The 17,848-nt window shown below is 38.3% G+C and overlaps 1 protein-coding gene across 3 annotated transcripts in view; it reads right to left on the bottom strand.

Annotated features, from left to right (window-relative positions):
- Nucleotides 1–17,848, bottom strand: part of specc1 (sperm antigen with calponin homology and coiled-coil domains 1) — a 91,142-nt gene that overhangs the window by 29,179 nt on the left and 44,115 nt on the right. For all 3 annotated transcript variants that reach the window (XM_023342326.1, XM_023342327.1, XM_023342329.1), the window contains 7 exons: nucleotides 16,056–16,263; nucleotides 14,419–14,492; nucleotides 8,716–8,891; nucleotides 2,977–3,134; nucleotides 1,907–2,007; nucleotides 1,737–1,812; nucleotides 794–938 (listed from right to left, as the gene is read on the bottom strand). In XM_023342326.1, coding sequence (XP_023198094.1) covers nucleotides 794–938; nucleotides 1,737–1,812; nucleotides 1,907–2,007; nucleotides 2,977–3,134; nucleotides 8,716–8,891; nucleotides 14,419–14,492; nucleotides 16,056–16,263 — 938 coding nt within the window. The remainder of the gene's footprint in view (nucleotides 1–793; nucleotides 939–1,736; nucleotides 1,813–1,906; nucleotides 2,008–2,976; nucleotides 3,135–8,715; nucleotides 8,892–14,418; nucleotides 14,493–16,055; nucleotides 16,264–17,848) is intronic.

The raw sequence follows: 17,848 nt of genomic DNA, 5'->3' as shown, positions 1-17,848 counted from the left end.
AAAGAAAACTAGGAGAAACAGACAGGAAAATTAAGGGTCAAAATCTGTGTTTGGTGCTGCTCTAAAGGAAAAACAAATTCGCTAGTTTTTCTTGCTTCGTATAAAAAAAAAAGACCCTCTGATTTGCAATTTTTCATTACTGGAGGAAATGATCTTATCTTGCACTATCATGATGATTCCGGAGCTTCTTTGTAGTTTCGTTTATTTGTTTTAGAGTTCAGAGCGGAGCCACGTTTACTTGGAACGGCAGACATCTCAGTGCAGAGTGGAAGCCCGTTTTACTGCCCGGCCCCCCGTCCCTGTGGTCCCACACTCAAATGTTTCCAGACATCATGCACAATGTGCACAGTTGTAAAGCAGTAAGGAAAGAAATCCTATGCATGACGGATAGATTTAAGGTCTATCTGTAATATTATTCTAGGGACTTGCTCCCTGGGGTTGGAGGCCATGGGAAGAACATGAGACATGGTCGTTCCACTTAGCATGCTAAACATTTCACACGTCACTGCAGCTCTGCTGTTGAATCCATTATTTTCCCGTTTCAGGCTGTGCGATGCTAGAAGCGGACATGTTTTTGCCACTTTAAATTACTCCAGAATTGGCGAGTATTTGCATACATCATCAGTAACGCAGCGGTTCTCACATAACCCTAAACATACTAAACATGGTAACAGATGCATTATGTTTCAAACATTTTTAAAGTGAGAAAGAAGATGAATTTCTTTTAATGCTTTCCTTGTAATTAGACTGTTCCTGTGTCTCTAAGCTCATCTTTAGATCCAAACGACAATACCTGAGTTTGCTGCTTCCTCGGCCGTAGCTGAACGATGCGGTGCGGCTGCTGAGGGAAATGGGGCTTTTGATTACACTCTCCAGTGAAGGGCTCTTCCTCATGAGGCTGTTTGGTTTCAGGTCCTCGCCAAAACTTGACAACTTATCTGCGGAATCAAAAGGACGAGAGAGACGGATGTGGATACAGAAGAATGTGACAAAAGAGTCGAAAAACAGAGCGTATCCTAGAAATGTTTGCTTCCAGTCAGAAAACTATGTTCCTACAGCAGCTCCTCAGGGGAGGCTTTGGAAACAAATCAACTGTGACACATTTAAGAGCATTTCCAGAGTTGCATTTAAATGTGTTTTTCTAGAAGAAAGTGGCGAAAGTCAGTAAGAAACCAGCAGAAGTCAAATGTTTGATTGTCTGTATTTGTTGTACTTTTCATTGAGGATATTGAATCAGCAGAACTTTGCCTTTAAAACGACCACCTGATCATGCGTGAGAGCCAAAGGAATTCGAATGAACGTTTAAATTTCACCAGGCCACAACAAAATCTGATGGTCGGCTCTCTGGGTGAGGATAGTGATGGCTGACTGGACTTTTTGTTTGCTTGCATGTCATCTTTCACTCTGACCACAGACCAGAACAAGGTCAAAATGCAATTCTGGTTTGGTCAGAGCTTTTAGTGGAAGGTCACTGCTGAAGAAGCTGGCTGTGTCGAAATATTGATGGTGGCTCATTGATGAGCCATCATCAGATTTCTGGCTTATGGGAGAAGATTTTATCCAGAATTGTACAGTACATAACCCATAGTACGGTGAAGACCTTCTGCACACTTAGCAAAACTGAATAGGAGCCTCAATTCCATATTTTTTGTAGAGAACCAGATTGTTATGTCATGCAGCAACCGATCAAATATGGTACAGCAGATCAAATAAGATTTGGACTGAGTGTTACATACCACGAGGATGAGCGAAATCTCCATGATTTATTCTTTTTTCCAGCGTCTTTGATAGTGGCTTAATGTAGGAATGTCTCTAAAAAAAAATTTTAAAAAAAGAAGTCTAAAACAAGCTCCCCTCCACCAAATCCTACATGTGATTTTTGGATGAAGGCTGAAGTTTTAAGTACCTGGATGGGGGAGACGGCTGCAGCTGGTGCAGTGCGCACGGGGATCCCACTCAAAGGGCTTCTCGGGGTGGAAAGCACCGGAACCGCATGACATGGACCATCTGTAATATCCATGATCAATGTCATAGTGTGTTTTTTTTTTGTTTTTCATTAAGGCTGTGGTGTCACAGCTTACGTTTGGTATATTAACAGCAAAACAGATCAGTGAAAACAGTGAATAAAGAGCAACATTAAGATTAAAGAGCAAATCAAGGAGAAAGATGTGGAGAGGTTTAAAACAGAGTTACGTTAGAGATGATACCATAAGTTTTGCACATGTAATGAAGCACCACTGACTCCAAAAACTGGAACGGGTAAAACCCCAGAAAATTTTCTTGGGACCAAGAGATCCATGGCAGCTCTGGAGGAGCTGCAGAGAAGCACAGCTCATGTGGAAGAATTTGCCAACAGGACCGCTTCTCTATTTGTCATGCCGTGTATAAACCAGACTTTTTAGTATGAGAGCTCTAAATAAAGTAATAAGTTCAAAGTAAACATTAAAGTCCAATTTCTGAGTTTGCCACCAGCCATGTGGTGCACAATGCAAACATCTGGAAGAAAGTCCTCCGGTCACAGGATCACAGACTTTATTGCTTTGACCTACATTAAGACATTTAAGGATAGTTTGGCAAATAAGAATGGCCATAAATTCAGATCTGTAAATGTGCAAAGCTGGGAGAAACACCCTAGTACATGTGCAGCGAAAGAGCATTATGCAAAATATTTGAATACAAATCCATGCCACACTTTCCAGATTTGTGTTAATCCCATGAGAAACCATCTAAAGAAAAAATTTACTAAAACAGCTAATCAGTCCCAGACTTCCAGCTCATCTCATGTTGATCGGTATCAAATGATTTTCCTGACAAACACCAGAACCCCCCCCAGCCCAGACCTGACGAGCTGAGAAACGACAGACATGAACGCTGGAGACCACAGCTGCTCATCAGCTGTTCTCCTCTACAGCTACACTGATGTGACGGGACGCCTGGCCCGGCCACTGCTTGTGTCTGCGTGTGCTCGGCGCTCACTCTGTCCAACAGTGTCAAAGGACTTAATGAGGGATTTGACGGTCGCTCCGGGCTCCGCGCTGGCGTCGGCGGGGGACGTGCCGGGGATCACGGAGATGCCGCACCATTGGCTGCTGCCGCCGTCGGAGTCCAACGCTCGCCCACCATCACCTTGGGACCTGGCAGACACAAAAAACACAATTGCTGCATAGACTCAAGCAAAACATATTGCTGATGGTGGTGTAGTCTGTTTCTGATCCAAAACCCTCCATGTTAGTCCTGATGAGTAGGAATGAATGCTCTGAAATAAAAAGTGTTCTAAATTTACTGGTGATAGGATATGAGCTTTCAAACACCTCAAAACTTGCAAATCCTTCATGGTTTTTTCTTTTCTTTTTACAAATAAAAATAAGAAAAAACCTTAATTCTTTGCAAAAAAATAACTTGAGCTCAGTCAGACTGGATTGAGATCATCTGTAAACGATAATCTTCCACAGATTCCAACTTGGATTTGGATCAGAGTCCTGTGACTGATCCGCTCTGTCGCATACATTAGTTCAGATCTTACGGGTTTTCCTCTGGGCCGCCCTGTATGTGACCCCCATCCCCATATTCTCATTGATTCTGATCAGTGAAGAAAACCCACATTATGATGAGTCTACAGACCAGTTTGATGTGTAAATAAAAGTCACGGGGCTGGATACATTTTGTTTATTTATTCACCTAATGAACAACAGTCAGACATTTACGTAGAACTTCACATACAGAAAAAAACAAACAAAAAACAGCCAAGTCCTTCCTCAGCAAAATAAATTATCACAATATGAACAGGAATGCTCGGCCTCGTAAAAAGATTTTTCCAAACATTTCATCTTTTCTTATATAACCTAACTTACTTGAGCACCAGTACCATTCACTCGGCTTGGATAATATGGCTTTTTAAAGATGGGTTGTAGAAAGGACCTCATATTTCACACGCACTGTATGTGATGCTCTTTAAGAGGTTGAACCAAAGGTGAGGAAAATATTTACATATAAACATGTAAAGCTTGTAATTTAATGGAATCTGCTAAAGGTTAGAAAAAGTCCGTGTGGTTAATATATTAAATTCTGATTTTGCAAAAAACAGGGAGTATGGAATATAAATATTTGAAAGTGATGTAAATATTTCGGGAACACAGTTTTATTGGTCTATGACTTAAAAGTTTGATTTTAAGACAGTTCGATTGGTCCAGAAGTACGCTGTTAACGGTCATGTCTAATACTGGCAGCATCATGACATCTGCATGTAAAAATAATTCTACCAACAAAAAATACACAACTGTAAAACATGGGAGAGCTTGAAACTGACATGCCTAATTAAGCTTGTCCACAGCGCCATCTTATGGCTAAAAAAATGAACCGCACTCCATTTGAACAGCAGAAGAAAGACTAACAAGAAAAAGTTGTCAGTGACGTATTTTATACAAAAACAGTAACAAAATGATGTGAGGAGCAAAAAAAACAAACAAAAAAACAAGATATCCTTAAAGCTCCTGGATGGAGGATGTTCAGTCTGATTTTTTTTTTCTGATCATGGTTTGTTGCAAAACCATGATCATTAAGAATTACAATAGTTTGGACATTTTTCATCCTGATCAGGAAGATTTATGAAAAATATTGAATTACCCTGTAATATGGATTTCTTAAACAAATAACTGCACAACTTTAATTCTGCAAATTAAGGTTCTTTTCCACTGGCAAGTCGCGCTCAGACCAGTTAATGTGCGGCTCGGTTTTACCCCAGTTAGTGGCGATATCCACGACACGCTCTGTTCCTCACTATGGTGGGCGGGACGTGAGCGGCAGCAGATGTGGTCAACGCTACGCTGATGTTTGCAGCTTCATTCTGCAAAGGAGAACCTTGAGGTTCTGGTTCAAATGGACTCTAATAACAACACTCGATATTTCATAGATATCCAGCTATTTCATTTTGTCTTATGGAAATTCATTTCTGGCCCAAACACAATGATAAAGACTCAGATCAGCTGATTATTCCTCTTTGCTTATAAACATTACTACATTCTGGAACCTTATAGTTTTAAATGTACAAACTTTTTAATTTTGGTAATGCAGTCAAACATGTACACCAGTAGCCACACCCGAACTTACTTTATTATTTTTATTCAATCCAAAGGAAGAGTAAAATTCACAAATTAATATTATGTACCGTATTTTCCGAACTATAGAGCGCACCATACTATAAGCCGTACGTACAAATTTTTTTGGAAAAAAAAATAAATATATTTTTTGTTTTTAATCTGGAGACGTACATCTAAATGATAAGCCGCCGGTATCTCCGCCGCTCTCGGTTTTCCATAATAAATAAATCTCCAGGATTTATTAAAGGACCCAGTCATCCGATAGCCGTCACCTTAAAAGCTGCATCATATGAGTTTGAAGAAATTCCTCCGTCGTGCCTGCTCCTAGAATGTGCTTGCTCTAAATGGAAAATTAGCACTTTCTACTTTGACTTCCAATGATTCACTTCCTGCAAAAGAGCCCCCCAAGGCGGTTTAAGAAAAATCAACAGAAGAGCCGCACCAGGCTATAAGCCGCATTGTTCAAAGCGTAGGAAAAAAGTAGCAGCTTATGGTCCGAAAAATACGTAGTTCCGGTGTTTTGCACTGTCGGCGCAAACCTGCAGCCCTGGCAGAAAGCTGACCACAGCTGCACTGATTCTCTCTTCAGAGAGACGAGCTGCTAGCAGCGCTGCTGCGTCACGGTTCATCTGCTCCAAAACTTAATGCATGCAATGGTTCATTCCTGGAATTCACGTCACAAGCTAATATTATGTAAGGTGTTTTACATGTGCAACCAGGAATGAACCACTCCAGGAATGAATGGTTCATTTAAACAACTTTGTGTTTTACTGCATATATTGTATAATATTTTCTATTTTGCTCTCAAAAGGCAAAACAACAGACTGAACATCCTCTAACAGCAGTGCTTCTATATTTTTCCTAAAGGGATGTGGAAATATTACAAAACTGATTTTTTTTAAAAAAATTTATCTCCTTGCTTTTGCATTTAAAAGCAAGATTTAGCTGTTTTCCAATGTTGCAAATTCAGTGATAGAAATCTTTAGCTCTGCCAAACCTAAAACATTCAGCATTTGTTACGCCCCTCACCATACCAGGCCATTCAATCTTCTCTAATTTCACAAAGGCACAAAAGATTTCATTTAAAAAGTCGTCTACAACACAAGAACCCAACAGTCCAGACAAAACGAGAACATTCAGTGAGAAAATAAAATAGAGTACTCTCATTTAAAAAGTCCCCAAAAATATTTTAGCCATATGGAGAGAAATGAACCCATGAAGGCCTGAACGTCCTTCTGCACAGTGAGTCAAAACAAAGCTGGTTTCCACAAAATAGAAGTGCAATAATAACACTGTCTTCACATGATGCTGAGATGAGGGTCACTCTCTAGTGTCCTTCCACTGCCGTCTTGGTGTCAAAAGTGGCTCCAGTGCTGATTCTGAAAAGAAAAAGATAAGAAAATAAAAAATGAATGATGTAGAAAGTCTACTTAAAAAAAATAAAAAATAAAACACATGATTGCTTCTTCATGTCATTTAAAAAGCCAGAACCTCTGGGCATATTTTTAACCTCAACTCTTCCATGCACACCTCATAAGATTAAAATAGTCACTCATACAGCCAGATCACCCTGTGATGGAGATGCTATGGATATGTATCTGTGTCGTTAAAAACAGCATGAGTTCAGTCCAAGTCATGCCAGTACAGCCATCATCATCCTGCTTTTTCCATCAAAAAAAAAAGTAGGAGTGTTATTCATCGAAAACAACAGCAGGTGGCACCAGATACAATCTAACTGATCCACAGGTTTAAAGAGCAAACCGGGAGGGAATGGTAGCCCTAAAGGTGCAGTCAGCCAGCGTATGGAGAAGCAGACAGAGTCAGACAGGCTGAAGAAGCAGCATGAAGCCAAACACAGAGAGGAAGGTCAGTGAGCGTTGGCAGCACACAAGGCGGGGAGCGGCAGGCTGGCTGAGAACTCACCTGGACTTCAGGCTCGTCAGACGGACGTCTTTAACAGAGACATCAGCTGATGGAGGAGGGGAGCGGACGCAGCATAACAGCTTTTCTTGGGGAAAGTTTGGTGATTGAGACGTGGTCTACTACCAGATACTAAATACACGGGTACTGATCCGTATCTTGCGCTAATGCAATTGTTTTTAAAATAATAATAATAATTTTAAGCATGCTCAAGTGCTTAGAATAATAAACAGTCTATTTTAACAAAGATTTATTTCATCTGGAGTGATGATAATATTATAACAAACCACCATTAAGTTTTTATCATTTGGATTTTTAGGACTCTTTTGCTAAATCACACATAAACCACAGCTATCCTCATTTTTAAGTGGATTTAAGAACTATTTTTGTACCTTTTCACCTTTCGTCACGCTACAAAAACTTCAACATATTTAAATGGGATTTGGTAAGTTAGGTCAGCAAAAAGTAGCTTGTCATTTTTAAGTGAATAGTTTTGAAATATTTTATAAAAATATGCAAAATGAGGTATGTATTCTACTTTACTGCAGTACTCTTTGTCCAACCAACTGCCTTCAAAAGTGACCTAATTCATAAATAAAGTCCACTGAAATGTTGTTTAATCTTAGTATAAATACAGAAAAAAAAGTTTTTTTCAGATTTTTAAGCATAGGAAAAAATTTTTTATAAAATCATGTATCATGTTCATTCACATTTATGCACTAGGTGTCAAACTCATTTCCATTTAAGGCCACACCAAGATCAGGGATGTCCACAAAGAGCCGGTTGTGGCAGAATAAATAAAGTGCAATAAAATGATCTATTGAAGTACTAAAAGTAGTATAGCTTTTTCTGTATTCAATGAGTACTTCATAAATTCAAATATTAGAATTTTTTTCACACTCACGTAATTTTGAAATGTATAAATAAAAACTGAATTGACTAAATAAGTAACATGTAAGCACCTAACTTATTTTGAAGTTCTGTTTATTTGGCCCTCCAGGGTATTGAGGGCCATATAAATAGCTATGGTGACCCAGATTTGGCCCGTGGACCTTGAGTTTGACACATGTGATCTAACACATGACACCAAATAAGATAAATTGAAATTTTTGGCTTTGGTTTGGCAAAATGTGAAAAGGTAAATTAATTTGGCACTTTAAATATGCCTATAATAAAACTGCAAGGCTTCCATTATGTTAATAGAAGTAAACTGGTGTAAAATCTGTTTTTGATTACAACTACCACATGACTTCTTCACACGTAATGTGTTTCGAGTGTGAAATTCGAATGTTTGCCACAGGTCATAATACATGTTTGAAGAGGGAAACAGAAAGGGCAGCAGCTTTAAAAGAAGTAAAAAATACAGAGAGAAAATAAAACTGCAGGAGATGGCTCATTGACCTACAGAGTCTGCCAAATCCCAGGAACACGAACACTGAAGCTTAATCATGCCTCTGATGAAAACATATCCTCTCTTAGGATCAAACAGGAAATTTGGGAACCTCTTGAGCAAGAGTTTATTTCAAGTTGGGATCATTTGGGCCACCTGTCTAAAGATTGTTGCTGCGTGGAGATCTGGCAGGACTCTGGTAGGTATGTCACATCCTGGTACATTCAGAGAGAAAGGAGCCTGGTGCCTGAGGGGGCTGGAAGGAGATGGCTGGGTGGGTGTAAGGGGGTTGGAAACAGTGGATAGTACCTGACTCCCTGCATGGCCTGCAGGTCTGCAGAAAGCTTCGCGTTGCGGTCCTGCTCCTCCTGCAGCTGCCTCCTGAGAGTGCGCAGCTCTTGCTGAGCTTCCACTTTGATGTCGTTGGCCACCACCACCGCTGTCTGGAGGTCTGCCTGAAAGCGCCGCCACTCCTCTCTCTCCTCCTAAATACATAAACACATGGATCAGCACAGGTTGAGGCACAGCAGTTAATTTATGCAAATTTTTAAAAAACACAATACAGGGGCAAATGAAAAAAAAACATTTGCAAGTCACTGATCGCTAGTAAGCACTCCAAAACTGAAGCCTAAAAATAAATAAAAGGATGTTGCTTATTAACAGTATGTTAAAAATGGTAGGAATGATTCCTTAAAGTCCCCAAATGCATGAAAAAAATGTCTTTTTATAATTATGGTCAGCTTAAAAGCAGCTGCAAAGGCTATTTTAAACAATCTGGAAAAGAGATGAATCTCAGGATTTTAAAGGTCTCAGGCTGCCATGCTTGGCTGATTAAACAAGATTATAAATCCTTTGGGATTTTATCATGAATTGTGCATGAAAGATCAATCAGGATTCTGTCTGGATCTTTTTGCAGGAATCATAAATGATTGTTGCATCCACATAACACTGAATCTGACATTAAAGATGAAAATATAAAAAGCAATGATTCTTCCACTCTGGAAATTGTAATGCTGTATATGTTTATGTTTGTTTCATTTGCTTTGCTGTAGTTTAGGTCTGAAACACTTTCCATAAGACGAAAAGCTAAACTTTAGCTGTTGTCGCAATTTCACATCACATTTTAAAATAAAAACCTGCACTGACAAAAAAGCTGGCGACCAGAATGGGTCGATTTTCTTCTCAACTGACTCTGATCAGTCATCAACTTAGTCAGAAGAATACAATATTTTTCTGATCAGTAATTGAGGATGCCTGAAAGTTAGGTTAAGGTCTAAAAATAAAGACATCAGAAGCAGAAAAAGTTTAGGAGGCTTCTAGAGAAGAAACTGTACTTTCTATGAAGCTGCTACAACCTGCAAAGTAAAACTTGGTCTGGTTTGTTCTAGCAAATAGTTCAGTTCAATCTGCAAGGGACACCTTGCAAGCTAACCTTAGCCGATAGCATGTGGTGGATTTACGGACTTGTATCCGCTGACAGATTCGGCCTGTTTTTTTGGTTTCTGCACAACAACAACAACAACAAAAAGAAGAAGAAACTTGGCTGCCTAAGAAATAGTTGGGACTCTTAAGTAAATCCAATAGATAACCTAAGGGTCTACTATCACAGTATGCTAACTGTGCTAATCATGCTGAATTCTAATTAACACAAGATGTCTAAAAACTGTTTAAATGTCAGCTCTGTCATTTTAAAGATGTCCGCTGTGCTAATTACACAAAATGCTAATGCAATATGCTTAAATACAGTTTAAAAAGTCAGCTATGGCATTTTATTTTTGTTTTGAAATATTACTAAAATTATGTTATCACACAAAGTAGAGAAACAGACTGTTCGCTGTCATTTAAAAGTACATTGCTATTTATACTTTTTAAAAGAGAAATCAGAATTTGTTAAAATCAAATCATTAGGTTGTTGGTGACTGAAAATTGGCCAAATAATTTCTAATTGTTGCTTTTCTAGTTAAAGCAAAGTTGATGATAAGATTTTCGTGGTGCTTTCTCCAAATAATAAATAAAACATCTATTTTAAAAAAATCATATTTTATATTTACAACTGTCAGATTAAGTTATAAAAAAGACAAAACAAAACAAATACCCATCTCTCTACCTACAACTGCCTCATGCTTTTGTCTGATTTTTTTCAAAAGATGAAAAATATTCCCAGATGTTCACTGGAAATTTGTTCATGAATTTTCTGCAATAAATCCCAACAATTTTGTCAAGTGCAACAACAATACAACCTCATATCATCACACAGCCCAAATGTTTGGACTTGGACTGAACACTTCATTTCCTCTTTGGTCCCAAGTCCTAAACTGTGTTCATTTATTTATAATAATAATAATAATAATAATAATAATAATAATAATAATAATGGTACTAATTTGTTGGACCACAAACCACATTTCCACTGTGTGATGGTTCTGAGCCAAGAAATGTTACATTTACACCGTGTTCCAAACTATTATGCAAATTGGATTTAAGTACCATAAAGATTAACTTTTTTGTTGTGCTATTAAATTTATAGATGGTATTGTGTGTCAGGGCTCTTTGAATCACTATAACTAATTTCAGAAAGCTGGGTTGATTAGTTTGTCTGGTGAGCTCAATTAAAGGAAATCTACTTAAGAAGGATGTTCCACATTATTAAGCAGGCCACAGGTTTCAAGCAATATGGGAAAGAGGAAGGATCTCTCTGCTGACGAAAATCATCAGATAGTGTAGTGCCGTATGACAAGATATGAAAACATTAGATATTTAACAAAAACTGAAGCGTTATTGTACTGTGAAGAGATTTGTGGCTGATTCAGAACAAAGATGGGTTTGTACAGATAAAGACATAATGAGGAAGGTTTCTGTTAGACAAACTCATTGGATAAAGAGAGCAGCTGTTAAAATACCCTTACAAAGCAGCAAACCGTTATTTGAAGCTGCTGGTGCCTCTGGAACCTCAAGGTGGAGGATCCTCCAGAGGCTTGCGGTGCATGAACCTACTATTCAGCCACCACTAACCAGAGCTCACAAGCAGAAACGGTCGCAGTGGGCCCAGCTGTACATGAAGATTAATTTTCAAACAGACTTGTTCACTGATGACTGCTGTGCAACCCTGGATGGTCCAGATGGACGCAGTAGTGGGTTGGTGGTGAATGGCCACCACGTCCCAACACGGCTGTGACGTCAGCAAGGAGGTGGTGGAGTTATTATTTGGGCTGAAATCATGGGGACAGAATCATTGTTCGGCCCCTTCAGAGACCCTGAAGGTGTGAAAATGACCTCAGCAAAGTATATGGACTTTCTGACTGATCACTTTCTTTCATGGGTCAAAAAGAAGAGCCGTACCCTCAGTAGCAAAATCATCTTCATGCATCACAATGCACCATCTCATGCTGCAAGGAATATCACTGTGTCATTGGCTGCTATGGGAATGAAAGGGGAGAAACTCATGGTGTGGTCACCATCCTCCTCTGACCTCTGACCTCAACCCTATTGAGAACCTTTGGAGTTTCCTCTGGCAGAAGATCTGAATGCAGTTCATATCAAACCAGCAGCTCTGGGAAGATATTCTGACATCCTGCAAAGAAATTCAAGCAGAAACTTTCCACAAACTCACAAGTTCAATGGATGCAATAATTGCGCTGTGATATCAAAGAAGGTCCTATGTTAACATGTAACTCGCTCTGTTAAGATGTTTTTGATTGAAACAGCTTTTGATTTTAGTAAATGTGACCACTTAATGCTGCACATACAAAGAATGACCTTTTGCAGTTCTTTATAATCCATAAAATGTTTAGAAAATCTGCTGTGCATGATAATTTGGAACAGTGCATTTTGAGCTTTTTATTTTTTGAACAAAATACTGTTCTCATGGGGAGCTTTGTTCAGTAAAATTTGATTTATACTGTAATAGTTCATGACTTGAAAATTATACTGACCATCATTTGCGTTGACCATTTAAGAAAATCAGAGAAAATATCACTTGCATAATAATTTGGAACACGGTGTAAAGTTTCATTTGGAAACATCGTTCTGTTATAGTGCCTGACAAACTCTTGAAAAATCTCCTGCACATGTTACGGGACAGCCATTAATGTTGCACACTGATATGACAAGAGTCCAGACCGGGCTCCTAACCTTCAAAACACCAACATTATTCCACATTTCTTGAACTGTTTAAAAGTATTATAAACCACAGAATGAAGTAGAAGAAAATCTGTTTGAATTATTCTTGGAATAACTTTAATTTTATACAGATGAACAACATTACAAAACATGACAGTTTTTTCAGTCAGACGATCCTTTTGTATCAATTCATAATTGCTGTAGACCTTCTGCTATCAGTACGTATAATCTGAATTGCTCTATTGTGTTTTTATATGTCAGGACTGAGCAAAACAAAACCCTGAAAGGAAACACAAAACGGACACAATCCTTTCATATGAGGATAAAACACCACTAATCTGCTTATTTCATCATTTTTAAGACAAAATGTAACAATAAGAATGTCTGCATTCAATTTACATTATTTATAACTTTGCAATACTTTAGTCTCCATCAGTTTGCAGTTGATCGGCAAGATCCTTTCGACAATCAACTGCATGTGATTATTTCGTCTCCACACATGTAGCCCATGTTTTATTAAGATCGGCTCGTTAGCTGCTCAGGCTGCTAAAGGTTGTTAATTTGTGTCACATTGACCTTCTTCCTTTTGCAGATTTTTTGGGCATGAAAAGCAGACATAAATTCAAACCGTCCACTGGGACGTTGCGTCATAGTTGGCTTTAACAGGTTCCAGGAAGGCTGAACATATTACAGAAAAAATGTTGTATTTAAAAACTTTTAACCTCCCTCAGTAATGGAGTATAATAGATTTGGAAATGTTGACAGATATTTGGAAATTTCAGCTGGAATGTTAGGATTTACATCTTCCTGGGATTGCACATGGAGCCTGAAACTTTACTAATGTTAACTGTACTAACAGCTAGTTCATTAAGGACAACTCATAATGTCAACTTTGTATTATTTTGTCTTTGTTGCAAAAAAGAAAACTCCTGTTTCACATTAATCTCTCTCACACAAGGTAAGCCTTCGTCTCGCTCATGGTAGGAAAGCTAGAAAAAATGTCAACGTTGTAAATTCTACTTCTTCTAGAACTGTAGAAATAAGGTAAAATATGCATTGGTTCTTAAAAATTTAATAAAATCTCTCATTGTTGCATCTCGAAATATTGTCAACAAGTCAATTCTTTCAGATACAGTACTCACCACCTAAACTTAGAAAAAGACTTGGAAAACTCTGCTAACATGCGACACAATGCTATCTGAACAAAGCTCAGTGGAAAGATTTATTTTGGCATGAAGGCAAGAGACGAAAAATCAAGCCAAATCATCCTGACCTCAAAGTGACACCAAAAACTGTATTTCTTTGGAATATTGATTTCTAAAAAATTGTCAGTGTTGCACCGTTTTATGCATCTGATATTTACGCAAAACATTAAGAACTAAAATGTTTTGTGGGCTAAATGATGTAAGGTAAACATGTGACTGTGACAGCATGAGTTTTGATTAACCCAATTTTTTTTCACCCCTCTGTCTTTTCTATTCTCACAATGTTTCCTTCACTTCCAGTGACCTTTGACATCTTGTCAGGTGTCAGAGTTCATCTAACGGACCAAATGCATTAAGGTGAATATCAGATATGACCCATTTACTCTTAGATGATATTTATATATGTTGGCACATATATAAACTCAAAGAATTCTGCATGCCTTTCTATTTTCTGATAATTGTGAAAATACACATTTCCTAAAGAAGGCAGAACGGTTCGGTTGGTTTCCACTTTTAGGTAGATAAAGGAAAAAAAGATGTTGTATTTGTGGCGCATTTGAATTTCCAGAAATATCAGTCTTTATTGAAATACGGTAAATATCATCCAAACGGATCCAAGCTGGAACAGCAAACAACAATTAGTTGAACTTTTGAACCCAAGCAGAACGCCATGTCAAACATTTCTTACCTTCATCTGTCGATTCAAAACCTTCAGCTGTCGCTCTGCTTCACCCTTCTGCTCCTCAATCTTTTTGACAAGATCTGCAACAGCAAAGTTCAGATATTTAAAAAAAAAAAAAAAAACAGCATAACAAACTAAACATACGTACCGTAGTAGCAGTCACTACTATAGTGTGTGAACAGTTTGATTATGTTAGAGAAACAGCAGCCAAGTCTTCTAAAAATAAAACTTCCAATAACAGAACTATTCTTGAAGTACGTCTCGGTCGCTGCAATAATATTATCAAGCCAATATAACTTGCCCCGATTTACAACAGTAATATTATTGTATTTTAATCAACGTTCGATGTGCTCCACTTTACACTCTCTTGGATGTTTAAAGAGACCTCCAGGGAATCGGTCTGGGCAGACTGAGCTTTAATAATCCTACAGCCCTGCAGTAAATCTTGCACTTATGTATGTGTAAACCTTCAGCTTTTGTTGGCACTGTGGAGAGATTTTCTTCATGGCTATTTTCAAAGTATTTATAATGTTTATATCCCCATTATGGGGATATAAACATTATAAATACTTTGAATACATATACATATTGTGCATAGGCCTCGCATTTTAATGGTGGAACTTGGAATATAGTTTTACTATGTTGAAATTTTCCGTGACATGAGCAAAGCATCTTAGAAACACCACATACCCCATGCGCTCCAGTGCAACAAAAGGAATGCAAGCGCCACTCAGTGTCACGGTTATGATCCTAAATTAGTGTCATGGTACACTATGCAGTCACTCTGTCTACCCTGCTGAAGATTCACTCACTTCAGCATGAAAAAGTGTAGTGAAGTGGATTCATATGACGGCAGTAAGATCAACTTTCTGATTGTTTCAGCTAATAACCATTACATTAGATGGAGCCCTTTATAAACTGTGCATTGAACTGTAATCCAAGATGATCAGGTGATTATAAAATATGAACAAAAATCCAGAGATGGGGTCCATCAACAAAAGTAATTAATCATCATCTTACTGTAAACTGTATACTGTTTATGCCAATAAACACTCTACAGTACACACATTGGATTGTATCATAAACTGCAACAACACTTCATGAATGCGACAAGCTTTTATATTTTAAAAAAATGCACTGCGCTTTATTATATCTATATCAAGGGTCACCAGAGTGCTGCTTAGTAGGCAATATGTGGCCCTCTGAATGATTTTGTGTAAGTCTAGAATGTAACAAATCTGGTCTGCAAGCACAGGCACGTTTTGCAAATTATGGTGACATCACAGACAAAATCACAGATCTTTCTAAAGTGAAAAGCAAAAGGAACAACCCTAATAATTTCTCATTATTGACCAATTTTTAAATTAATCTCAATTTTATAATAAACATTACCACAAAAAGTGTGATTTGCATCACTAAGCTGCAGTATGGACAATTTGGAGGGTTTTAAATGTCCTTAATCGGAATTTATTGCGACAACAATAAATCTAAATTTTCATCATACTGAGAAATATATTGCGAAAAATAATAAACGATATAAGAAAATGCCCAGCCCTAATGTATAGTCTCTCATTTTCTTTGCTAGCTTCGGTTAAAATGCCACGCAACAGTGCAGAACTAAAAAACCTGCGATCAGTACATACTCTCCATGTCCAGGACCGCCTGGTTGGTGTGACAGTTGACCGCCCTCTGCTGCTCCACCTGGTCCTCCAGCTCAAAGATGGTCTCCTTCATTTCCTTCACTTGGTTCTCCGCTTGAACTCCAGCTTCCTCCAGGGACGTCACCCGGTCGCTCAGCTCCTGCTCTCTCTTCTCAGCCTTTTCCTGAACCTGCTGGCATGTGGACTCCACCTGTGTATGGACAAAATGTTTATAAAGTTTGTGTGTTTATGTGAGCTCCTGCAGTGTACTAAATGCATACTGCATCTGAAGTCACTCTAAGTCATTTTGTGGTGTTACCGTTTCTAAATGCATTTAAAGGTTACTCAAGATTACTTTAGTCTTTCTCACTTCCATGCCAAATTAAAGTCTAAACAGAACAAAAACCATCTTATTTGCTACAGATTTTGAAGTCAGAGGAGGATTATTGTGGTTGTCTTGGAGGCACATCTCTATGAGGACAGAATACTAAAACCAGTAGATGATGTAGCCACTTGGGACGTTCCACAGCTGACGCCATGAGGCTGTGATAGATTAAGATGCTTGTCAGGAAAGTTATGGAGTCACGTCATTTTCACATCCAGTTGGCAGAGGACAGCTGTGTGACTCAAGGGATCATGCTTGGGTGAACAAGCCTAACTATGCTGTTGGCACCTCCATCACCTCCCACAAATAATGACTTAAAAGAGACACACCTAACACTGTAGAGCCATTACCAGCCCTGACTCACTCCTGTGTTTGTGGGGAGAAAACCAAAGAAGCTAGAAACAAAGGATTATAGTTTAAGTGAAGATAAATATCACTGAAAATAAATACTAATGTGTCTGCCCATCTGTATTTACTTGACTCAGTCGCCAGGCAGAAGTTAACGGAGAAAATGCAGCATATATGTAGAGCCAAGCAATAAATAAATAAGAGTATGCATATAAACATTTGATCAATACAAATAGATAACACATCCAAAATAATTTGTTGATCATTTCACTGAGCTGCAATCCAGAACTGCGCAGCATTCTGGGGGATGTAGGCAGATTACAGACTTAAGCCGCTCATCCTCTCATGACCGGCTAAGCAAGTTGGCATCAACTAACTCACTCGATCTCTGGTTACCTAGCAACCACCTGCTAAATAAGTTGCACAGCAGCAGTTTCATGTTTCACCACAGTTCCTCAAAACTGCTTAAAAATCAAAAACAACTGCATGGAATGAAAACTGTGGATTAAACAGGAAAGGCCATGTCACCACATTGGCAGTATTTAAGATATTTAAAAAAATGTCGACAGATATGAGCGCTTACATCATGATGTGTTTTTCACTCATATTGTCCAGCCCAACACAAATGTCTTGAATTTAAGGTTTTCATTATACTAGAACCATTATTTTTCTAGAGTGACTTTTCTCCCAGATCTAGTTAAAGATTGAATTATGTGGTTATGATGCCAAGTAGCATGTTTGGTTGACCTATGTTAAATAAAGAGCACTGTGTAGTATCTGTCAAGCATAGTTTTGGAAACCAGACCAGAGATTAGCATACCATTCTTTAGATACGCCGAGTGAGTACATGTAAACTTTCTACTGCACCAAAAAATGTCAAAATTATGATCGTTCATCAATTATTATGTAAACAATCAGAGCTGCCAGCAATGACAATTCACTCTGTTTATTGATGAAGAAATGATTAGGATAGATACTGTAGATCCAGAATAAATTTGGAGACAATGTGGAAATATGTTTCACATCTTCCATATAAGGTAAAAACAGAAACATCACTGTTGTG

Source organism: Xiphophorus maculatus, chromosome 11 (genome assembly GCF_002775205.1).
Source record: "Xiphophorus maculatus strain JP 163 A chromosome 11, X_maculatus-5.0-male, whole genome shotgun sequence".
In the NCBI taxonomy this organism is placed as follows: Eukaryota; Metazoa; Chordata; class Actinopteri; order Cyprinodontiformes; family Poeciliidae; genus Xiphophorus; species Xiphophorus maculatus.
The sequence above is the reverse complement of the archived record's forward strand: the minus strand, read 5'-3'. Positions and strand labels throughout refer to the sequence as shown.